At 32.6% G+C, this 12,500-nt stretch overlaps 1 protein-coding gene across 4 annotated transcripts in view; it reads right to left on the reverse strand.

Annotated features, from left to right (window-relative positions):
• The window catches only part of LOC145291330 (receptor-type tyrosine-protein phosphatase N2-like), a 1,723,320-nt gene that overhangs the window by 909,033 nt on the left and 801,787 nt on the right, over positions 1-12,500 (reverse strand). For all 4 annotated transcript variants that reach the window (XM_080137086.1, XM_080137084.1, XM_080137087.1 and 1 more), the window contains one exon: positions 10,151-10,253. In XM_080137086.1, the coding sequence (XP_079993212.1) occupies positions 10,151-10,253 (103 nt within the window). The remainder of the gene's footprint in view (positions 1-10,150; positions 10,254-12,500) is intronic.

Consider the following 12,500-nt stretch of genomic DNA (forward strand, 5'->3'; position numbering starts at 1 on the left):
TTCCGGTGCTCCTCAGATATACTTTAGTTTCAGTATTTGTTATAATTTCACATTTATATACTACGTTTGAAGTTAAACATCCCCCCTCCCCTATTGGAAATTCAACAGGGTTCCGGCAATTACGTTATTTTACGTTGTTAGATTAATTGTCTGGCCTATCTCTATTTTTCAAAAAATTACATACATATATATATACATATCTATATATGTATATATACATATATATACATACATATACATCTATATACGTCTATATATACATAAGTATGCATATACATATATATACATATACATATATATACGCATATATATATACATATATATATGCATATATATACATATATATATGCATATATACATATATATACGTGTATATACACATATATATGCATATATACATATATATACGTGTATATACACACATATATATACATATATATATACATGTATATACACACAGATATATACATACATATATACATACATATATATACATAAAATATATACATATATATACATATAAATATATACATATATATATAAATATACATATAAATACATATATACATATATATCTACATACACATATGCATATATATCTACATACACATATAAATATATACGTTTATATATACATATAAATATATATATACATATAAATATGTATATATGCATATATACATATATATATATATACATACACATATATATACATACACATATACATATATACATTTATATATACATATACACATATATATATATATACATATAAATATATATATATATAAATACATATACATATAAATATATATATAAATAAATATACATATAAATATGTATATATATAAATACATATATATAAATATATATATATAAATATATATATATATATATAAATATATATATATATAAATACATATATATAAACATATATATATATAAACATATATATAAACATATATATACATATACATATATATACATTCATATAATAGAAAACAAGAGTATGAAATGAAGTCACAAAACTATATATTAGTAGATATAGAATGGATCATTTATTGAATAATGGAATACAAGCAAAATTTGGAGGATAGAAGGGACTCTTTATGCCAGTGCATTTCGAAGCCTAATGCTTCTCATCAGAAGTGTAGAGAAGGTGTTAAGTAGCATGGAGGAGACACAGCGTCTAGCGTAGGCTTCATTAGAAGCGAAAAAGACCATGTGAAATTATATAATGTTGGGGAAAGCTTTATTGAATTCTAAATAAATAAAGGAGAAGCTTGTTATATATGATATATAAAATGTATATGGTCTTAAACATAGTGTGGAGTTTAAGGGGTATATGTTTTAGGGTTAAATTGGAGGTATATTATGGCTGCATGGTAATTTTATTTTAACGGCTTGTGGCGTGTCTATTATCTATGGAGTGGTATTTTTGACAGGTGCAACCTATACAGAAAATAGCGGCTATAAAATCGCCTATAATTTTTTTTAGGGCGGGGGAGGATTTAAATGCAAGGTTGTAATATTGATTAGGTACTATGCAGCAATATTTCTAAGTTTCTTCTGTTATGATATAGGGAGTGTGGTTATAATGGGGCGGTATGAGGATAGGATGGCAATGTTTATGGGTGCTTATAACTCGATGAAAAAGGTTTAAGGATACATATAGTTGACGTGGTGGAAGAGTAAGGAGAAATTTACTACTTATAAAAGTGGTAATAATTCCAATAATTGTAGGGTAATTATAGGGTAATTATAATAATGAAAATAATAATAATGATAATTATCTCATCAGAAGAGTAGAGAAGGAGCTTTCGCCTACATTCTATAATTCCACTTAGTCTTTTTCGCTCCTAATGAACCCTGCGTTAGACGCCGCATCTTCACCATGCTACCTAGCATCTTCTCTACTGTTCTGATGAAAAGTCCCTTCTATCACCCAAATTTTGCCTGTATTCCATTATTCAATAAATGATCCATTCTATATCTACCAATATATAGTTTTGTGACTTCATTTCATACACTTGTTGTTCTATAATATAAGCTGCAATGATAATTGTTGAGCTTGGCATTATCCAGATAAGTCTCCTCTTATGGAATTGAACTCTCTTTTTTTCCTCTTACGCATTAAGCTATATATATATATATATATATATATATATATATATATATATATATATATATATATATATATATATATATATATAAGGAGAAATTTACTACTTATAAAAGTGGTAATAATACCAATAATAGTAGGATGATTAGAGGGTAATTATAATAATGAGAATAATAATAATGATAATTATAATAATATTAATAATAATAAAATTAAAAATAATATTAACAATAGCTGTGATAAAAGTAATACCAATGGTAATGGTAATAACATCTTACCGCATCTCCTCTAGGCTACCTAACACCTTCTCTACACTTCTGATGAGAAGCATTAGGCTTAGAAATGCCCTGGCATAAAGAGTCCCTTCTATCCCCTCAAATTTTGCTTGTATTCCATTATTCAATAAATGATCCATTCTATATCCACCAATATATAGTTTTGTGACTTCATTTCATACTCCTGTTGTTCTATTATATAAGCTCCAATGATAATTGTTGAGCTTGGCATTATCCAGACAAGTATCCTCTTGTGGAAATGAACTCTCTCTTTTCCTCTTACGCATTAAGCTATACACACACATATATAAATATATATAAATATATACATATATATACATACATCTATATATATATACATATATATACAAATATATATATATACATACATTTATATACATATACATACATATATATAGTACATATATATAAATATACATATATATACATACATATATGCATATATATGTACATATATATGCATACATATATAATATATATACATACACATACATATATGGACATACGCATACATTTATACACATATATATACATATATAGATATACGCACATATATACACATATATATCTATACATATACATATATATATACATACATATACATATGCATACATATATACATATATATATATACATATATATATACACATATATGCATATACATATATATACATATATATATACACATATATGCATATACATATATATATACATATACATACATATATACATATACATACATACATGCATATACATGTGTACATATACATACATATATTCATATGATGATTGCAACGTCTTGTCAGACGAGTGCCACTCCCTCAGACATTTAAAATCCATGAGCCCAAATGTCTGAGGGAGTATCTATACAAATATGATGTTACATAGTCTTAGCTTTGTACGACAGCTAAGTCTCTCTCTCGGTTCAAAATGTTGCGATCCAGCAACAAGCAACAGCAAGATAGCCAGCAACAAATTAAACTGCAGACCAGCTTAATGCGGGTACTGTTCTTCCGCTTTATGGTTTTTTAAATCAGAGACTTGCTTCTCCTAGAAAGGTTGCCTTCACCACGGCTTACGGGAGCCCTCTCTATCCCAATACACATATATACACACACAAATATACACGGTTCTAGTTGGCTGTTGACCCAGAAAAAGAGTTCATTCGCCCTTTGGAAGGTCTTGTTTTTAATCCTTCAGGGAGACTAGCCGCCCTCCTCACAAAACAAGTCTGGTGGGAGAACCAGTTTAGTCGCCGGTGACCCGACTATGAGGCAGGTACTACTGGGTTACATGGTACCAGTAGCATATGACATGACCTGACATATTTATATATATACATACATAAATACATACATACATATGCATATATATACATACACATATACATACATATACGTATAAACATACATTATATATATATATATAGAGAGAGATAGTGTGTGTGTGAGAGAGAGAGAGAGAGAGAGAAAGAGAGAGAGAGAGAGAGAGAGAATTGGCATGGCGTGTTATTTCATGAACGAGTTCATTTGTTTAGAAATATGATTTGAAATATATTTTTCTTACAAACAAACGCCGAATGAGAATTTGGTTTGAAGTGTCTGTCACGAAGATTTGTCCATGTTTATTCGTCATATATCCACACGTAGAGTGATATAGCGTTTTGAGTGGGAGTTGTGGTCGTGGGCTGAGTAGTGGCCAAGAAAGGGTGCACGCGGGCAAGTTTCAATTGTTTTTATTTCTTGCATTTCCGCGTCTCCATTAAAAACTACTTTGCTTTTCCATTCTGTATCCTCATCATCTTTCATTCTTTCACGTGTTTCCCATTCAGTTTTCTTTCATTTTTCTTTCAGATTTCAATTTGTATATATGCAGTCCCCTTGCAGGCATCTTCTTTGGTTTGATTGTCTATCGTATCTTGCAGCTGAAAGTGCGGTGTGCCGGGTTGGTTGTTTTGGTTGATGTTTACAAGCATTTTCATCTGATTAATTTTATTATATTGAAAATAAAGTCTTTATTAAAATGTTACCCTAGTTTTAATCGATAGGAAAACAGCAATCAAGATGATTTTTTGTCAGCCTCGATTGCTAGAAGATGCTATTCACTCTTTAAAACTTTCAGTTTATTATTATTATTTGTACTCACTAAGAGTTCTCACACAGGTCATCATCAGAGACTACTCCCTGATAATAACCGGTAGTGCTTCCAGGAGTTTGGGTGACAACAAGCCTCTCCAGATTTTCAGTACGCTCTACCACTTTTGATAATATTTGCTAATGACTTGGCATTATTGCAACAGCCGCATGCTATTGATTTCTCGTTGGCAGCGACCATTGGACTTCACTGAGATTTGGGTGACAATAAGTCTCTCCAAGGTTCCAGTCCTCTTTGCACACTTTTAGTGGAGGTCTGGAAAATGCCCTCTCTCCCTAGTCTTTCCATTGTCCTGGATACTTCACAACTATTTTGTGTGCTATCAGCATAGACTGACGCAGTTTATATATATATATATATATATATATATATATATATATATATATATATATATATATAAGAGAGAGAGAGAGAGAGATAAATTTATATATTTATTTTTTATTATTTACTTATTTATTTTCTTATTTATTTTTATATATATAACAATGGGATGTTTACAGTTTCAGTTTTTTTTTTAGCTTGTTTTATTTCTGCTGCAGTTTCCTTGGGGTTGGTTAGTGTTCATAGTTTATGTGAGTTGCTTGCAACATTCAATGATTGTCCTTAAAATCCAACTGTTTTTATCATTGCCGTTTGCTGAAGAGTCTAAATCTTCCCTTTAATTTCAATTTCTTCTAGTCGTTTTCCAGTTTTGAGAGTAACCATTCCTAGTGCTCCTGCAATTACTGGTATCATGCTGATTTTCTTCATGGTTCATGATACTTTTAAGCTCTGCGTATTTGCTCCGTTTTTGTGTTTCTTTGAGCTTTACTATATGGTCTGCTGTAACGGCAAAATCTACAATTTGCCAGTTTGTTTCTTTCTTGTTAACTATAAAGACATCTTGTCTTCCTTGGATGAGTTTATCTTATTTTTATGTTATTATTATTATTATTTATTATTATTATTTTTATGTTATTATTATTATTATTATTATTATTATTATTTATTTATTCATGTATTATCTCTCTTTAGACGGATCTGCCAACAGAATAAAACCACTATATATATTTAGCCCTGGATATGACCTTAAACTATATCCAGTGGTGAGGCCCCGGCTTGCGGGATTTGGGGAGTGTGGAGCCACCCTTTAATTGCCATTGCTCCCAGGTCCACCCTGACCGGAGTGGTAGTACCTGTTACGGTCCAAACTATGGGTTAAATTGAAAGCGACTTGAAAACAGCAAATATATTCTATTAAAATTGTTTTCTTCAAAATCTTTGTATTCAGCATTAAATTACCTGAAAAAATGTTGATAGGCCGTAAAACAAAACCAACCAATCAACTATTAATATCATATCATTATACAGATGCAATATTATTAATCAGTTACTCCCCAAAATAATTTTAGTTCGTTTTTTCTGATTTTATCTAATTCCATCTCAAAATTTCTATTAATTGCTGTCTTTAATCTGATCTAGCAACGTATCAAAAATATATTACTCTATTTAGCAAACAAATTTGTTTCTTCCAAACGAAAGAAATATATTTTCAAAATGTTCACCACAAGTAAAAATGCCTTTATATATTTTGAAAACTTCATTAAATTTTTTTTTATTCTAATAAATAATTTAGCTGAATGTTTCCAATCTGTAACTGTATTTTTTTAATTAGTTTTTTAACTATTTATGCCTTCCGATCTCAATATTACATTTCCAAGTTTCAAGATTATTAACACATTGTTTTTTATAGCGATCAACTTACATAAAAGTCTCTAAAATGGATTGCAGACACGTTCCAGAGATAACAAGGTTTTGGCAAGATGTTCTTCAAGTGGCCAAAACTAAAGAGTTGATCTTCTCCATAAAAATATGATATTCCTTTATTTGTATTTAGTCTTCTGCTGACACATCTATATATGATTGCGTTGCATCTGAAAATTGAATAAGAGATTCTCTGTGACACGTGCTATCCACAAATAACGTATGGACTTCTCTCCATGTAAAAGAAGTTGTGCAAATAAATTACAGTTGAAGAAACCTTCACGAACGCCTTGAAAAAAGAAGCCCCTGAATTTTGAAGGAATATTTTCACCCTTGCAACCCCACACCTGACATTCTATTGACGAATTGAGGGTTCATAAATGAGTGGGGTGCGATAACAAATCATCTGCACTTTTCTTGGGGATTTTTGTGAAATAGAGACGGAGAACAAGCACAAAGACAAAATCTGAAGATATTATTCCATGGTTAACGAGAAGGAGAAGTAAAAGTGGTTACGATTCAATTGTAAATATCTGCTCTGTTCTAATAGATTTTTTAGAAATGATAGATCATTCTTATAAAATCATTCTAACAGATCATGATAGATCATTCTTATAAAAAGATCATTCTTATAAAAATCCGTATGGTTTGCCAGTATATACGGACATCTCGATTTATATAAAGTTAGGTGGACATGTTTATATATTTGTATGTGTCACTCCAAAACAAATTAACGGATCATTATCAAAAAACAACTGTAAGGGGTGATAATGGAAGTTATATATAGCTTAATTTTGTTCTGTGGAAAGTGTGTAAAAATGGATGAAAACTCTTCATAACAATTCTGATTTTTGTGAAATTTCCATAATAGTTATTGGACATCATAAATATTCCTCGAAATTTAGTTTCTTTAAAAGGTTTATTGGGTGTATAATATAGACACGGTTCTGAACTTTACAATTTCAGTATTTCAGATTTGCATTAAATTCGATTTGTAGTCATTAGAAAATCAATTAAGCAAGATTTTATTAATTTTTATTTTTTCTGACGTTTAAACCTAAATTTTTCAACAATCAAATCTAAAATTCAAATTATATAACGGATGGATGTTGGTCAAGATTAGAATAGTTTTAAGACATAAGATTTCATAGTATTATATCTTGATTTTATTCTTTGTGAGCAATATAAAAGTGGTGCAAATCTTTTCTGTTTAGGAAATTTATTTTATACATATTTCTTCTAGTCTCTGTGGTGGTAAATAATAATTTAAAGGAAATGTCTATTAATTCTTGTTTTTCACGCTATAAAACTTTCTCTTTAAAGTATGCCATTTAGGTATGTGTGCAAAATCTGTTGCCTTCATTTGTCGCTTGCCTAATTGTAAAAAAAAAAAAAAAATTTTCAGATTTTCGGGGATAAAAGTTATTGGCTTGTACAGGTGGACGGTGAAACACAGAGGATTTGTTACAATCATTGTATTCAGAAATTAATTATTTAAGAGGAGGGTTTAACAAGAATGTCTGTACATTGGACTTGAAAACGACAATATTATAATCAACCGGAAAACAGTACTGTGCTCCACAGACCTTGATAACGGAAGTTCTGATTAATCCTCTGTATATATATATATTTTTTTATTCAACTTTTACCCCAAACAAGGCACAGTGCCACTTTGAAATAGGGGGCTACTATCGGGGACATAAGTTGCATGGGTATTACGAAGAGAGATGATTAGTAAGATGTCTGTTCATATTACACTTGAACTTTTGCATGTCAGTACAGTTGGGAAAGCAGAATGCCGGAAGGGAGTTCCAAAGTCTAGCAGTTCTAGGGAAAAACTATTGAAGTAAAAGGTTTTCTTACACCAAGGGACTTCTACTGGGAAGGGGTGGGATTTAGCTGCTTGTCTGATTTGTCGGGGGAGTCCACATCGAGGGGGTACAAGTACTTGTAGAACAGGCAGAGGGATGCAACATTTCGTCGATGGGACAGAGGCTAAAGCCTAGATGACAGTTCAGGACATATTAGGTTGGCGACTCTCTTTTGAACCCTATCAAAATATACATGTATAAAAGATATTTATTGACAAAATTTGTAGAGACGAGTCTTTGTTTGGAATGCTTTTGAGAAGGAGGACGCTCAGTCAAGCAGCTGTGCTGCCAATAACGATAGAATAGAGAAAGGCTGAGTATATATAACAGTAGACTAATAATATAATTACGTTTATGTTGTATTCATAGTGGAAATTATCAGGCTTGGAGTACAATAAGATCGTTTTTATAGTTTATCAGAATCCAACTAATCAGAAATCTGCCGTTTGTTTTTTCTTTCAAAAATGTTTATTTATTTTAAAAAATTAGGCGTCCTTCATCTCAAAATGGGTCAAAAGATGACGTTACAGAAGTACTGAGTAACTACTGCAGGCATTTGATTCTTTGATTAATTATCGCCAATGTTCATTTGTGTTTCTTCTTTTACACACTGGTGTACCAGATTTAACATTTATAATATTAGCACTATAAAGACTCTTGCTTAATTATTTCTATTCATACCAGTGGAAGATACTTCCACGATAATCAGTCCAGCAGTGTTTTTTTTTTGCTACCAGGATGAGTTATGGTACTGTTTAGTATCAGGAAACTCGTCCTTTCATTTTATTTTTCTTTGGAAAGTGGTTAGATTATTACTACTCGCTTTAGGCACCCCTCATAGAAAATGGCGACGAGGTAGCTCAGGCACTTTTTGTAGGCTAAAGTAAGTTAATCCTAATGCACTGGAGTTTAAACTTAACACCTAACCTTATGTTTAACCTCACAGAGAAGTAATGGTTTTTGATTATTTCGATCCGCTTTTTAAAACTTTATTAGAATTATCATTTGCTTTTTAGTTTTTACTTTTTTAGTACATTAGTTTTTTTAGTTTTTTATTAGTTTCTCTTGTATCTTCAGTTATTATTTCATTTCTACAACTAAGTGTTTTATATATCTTTCTTGCTGCCATACACTGGATGGTTTCAAAAAAATGAAATTTCAAAATAGTCTATCTCTGGTCAAGTCTTTATTAATCCCTCTCTTCTCAAATCCATTTTCATCACTTCCTCTGTCAACTGAATATGCTACTGCAACTGCTCTACATCTACTACTCCAAGACCTTTCACCCATTCTTTCAATCTTAAACTTTATAGTTTTTCGACCAAGCAAACTTCGCAGACCGTCTAAATATATACATGATTTAGTCAATCTTTGTCTACAAACGATTCGTTTATATATCATGTCTGTAGAAAATTCGTTTATATATCATATCTGTAGAAAATTCGTTTATATATCATATCTGTAGAAAATTCGTTTATATATCATATCTGTAGAAAATTCGTTTATATATCATATCTGTAGAAAATTCGTTTATATATCATATCTGTAGAAAATTCGTTTATATATCATATCTGTAGAAAATTCGTTTATATATCATATCTGTAGAAAATTCGTTTATATATCATATCTGTAGAAAATTCGTTTATATATCATATCTGTAGAAAATTCGTTTATATATCATATCTGTAGAAAATTCGTTTATATATCATATCTGTAGAAAATTCGTTTATATATCATATCTGTAGAAAATTCGTTTATATATCATATCTGTAGAAAATTCGTTTATATATCATATCTGTAGAAAATTCGTTTATATATCATATCTGTAGAAAACAAAATATTTTAGCAGTTCCGATTTTCTATTTGTCATTTACCCTGCTGAGACGATGAATGAATTTTCGATAGAAAGCTGTCTGAAGGACTTGTATGCATAAAGAGTGAGGGCATTATCTAAACCGACTTACCCGTCTGTAGTCATCACAAAACCATAATTGGCGTCGACCTTCTCGTAGTGATTCTTCATCTCATCAGACATATCAGAATTTGAAGCCATCTCTCGCTCGTCAACTGAAAAAAAAATGGAAAACAAACTTTCTTTAATTTGATTAAAAAAAAGATTCCGATATAATAAGAAGTGCAACGTATATATTTATATTGTTTGTAACAATGAATTAATTAAATACGTCCGAAGACAATTGTGAAACTACTTTTTTTTCAAGGGTTTGACTCGAACTTTGGTACATTTGGTAAAGCGCCATTTTGCAAATAACTAGACGGTCTTGTTTTTTCAGTTTAAAGGTATATGGATGATTTAATGACAAAGTGCTACCTATGGTTCACTGTGTACGTTTAATTGAAAATAAATTGCTTTTTGTAGATTCATATCTCCTCCAAGTGTGTAATTAAATACAACAGATCTAAAGAAAGATTTGACATTGGCAAAATCGATTCCAAACCTCATGACGGTATCTACTTGTACCAAGCATATATCTAGTTACTCCTAACAACTTAACAATATGCATTAGTTACAAAACCCCGGGAAAATAGCTATTTAAGTAAACGTCGACTTCTTATAATGTTTCTGTTTAATTAGAAAAATATACTAAACATTAACGATAACAAGGTTAATTTATATAATCTACTCATAATAGAAATTTGGTGTCTGTCTTGCTGAATTCGAAAATATACGATTGCTTTAATTAATTGTGCTATTATAGTGTCGCGGTTTCAAAACTACCGTCTCCATTTTTTTCTTTCTCTCTTCGTCCCCGCTGTTTCTCTTCACTTAAATAAAGGAGGCGATTGGCTAAACGCGAGCTTAGTGAATTCATTCACCTTCCCTTTCTCTTTTCATCACCGATTTCGTTACGCACATTGGAATTTAAATATATCAACAAAATACCAACAAAACAGGCCACTGACATTTTTGCTTTTAGACGAAATTAATTTAAATGGAATCAACAAACTCACAATCTACTTTTGATTGCATAAATTTTGTTCTAGAATAAATTAGAATCCTTTTATTGTCTTATTAGGAGCGATATCACTAACATCACACTGGCCAAATGAATACAGCCAGCCTCTGTCAACCAGACGAAGTTTCGCCCACCCTCTGCGGGGCTGGCCATGAATCTCAAAGACCATATGTGGGGGCAGCCCCACATATAAGACCTTGGCCAATGTAGGGGCAACCCTTCATACCAATTGTCACTCTCCAGCTCCCCTACTCCCCGGGGAGTTGGTTCCCATTTCCCCTTCACTCTTCACATTAAAAAACGGCCTTGTACCTAATTTGCTCAGTGAGGAAACAAATAAATCCACAAAGTTTCGCCCGGCCCCTGCAGGGTCTGGGCATGAATCTCAAAGACCATATATGGGGGAAACCCCAGATATAAGACCATTGCTCTTGAGCAATCAGTTATTGGTCAATTTAGGGGAAACCCTTCATACCAATTGTCACTATCCAGCTCCCTCTCGGGGGAACTGGTCCTCCTCACCTTCACTCTCCACATTAAAAAACGGCCTTGTGCCTAATTTGTTAAGTAGGGAAGCAAATATAAAACCGAAGTTTCGGCCGGCCGCCAGTCCCAGCTGGGAGGGAGAGGAGGCTCCCGAAGCGACGATTGATGCTACCAGTCACGTCAACCGAATCCACCATCGCCAAAGGATTCCAGCAGCAGCAGCAATTAACTTCAACTTCCAGTCTCCAGCGACTTCCAGCTCACTCCAGCAGTTTCCTGCTCATTCCCGCAGCCATTCCAGCCCTTGGTGCCTCCAGCTCCTTTGGCCTGCAATCTCTCTTGCACCTCACACGTCTGGTCTGCTACCTCGCTCGCACCTTGTTCCTCCGGTCGGCAACCTCGCTCGCACCTTCAGTCTTCAACCTCGCTCGCACCTGGCTCCCTATCGACCATCCGTTCCTTAACACTGATCCTCCACTCTCAGTGTCGTCCATTCCTTAACACTGACCACCTTATTCTCAGTGTCCACTATCCGTCTCCGGGATCGCCCTGACGTCCAGCCGATCGTTCCAAACCCAGCGACCAACCCTGCAGCACGCTACATCTAGAGTACCTGTTCCAGACCTCCAGACCTTAGCCTTAGTGCGACCTTCCAGGCGACCAGCATCCAGATCATACGATTTTTCGCTTCCTTTGCAAATAAAAGGGGAACCCTCATCTTTAACCAAACAACCTGTGTCTGTCATTCTTCTTTGCCTTTTTACTGTTTACTTTTGCCTGTGTCTACCTTGTTAGTTGTTGGGTCGACTGTCCCTGGACGACCGGCCCCAAAACAATAGTATTTTTAATACTC

Source organism: Euprymna scolopes, chromosome 12, assembly GCF_053919585.1.
Source record: "Euprymna scolopes isolate OS-2025 chromosome 12, ASM5391958v1, whole genome shotgun sequence".
In the NCBI taxonomy this organism is placed as follows: Eukaryota; Metazoa; Mollusca; class Cephalopoda; order Sepiida; family Sepiolidae; genus Euprymna; species Euprymna scolopes.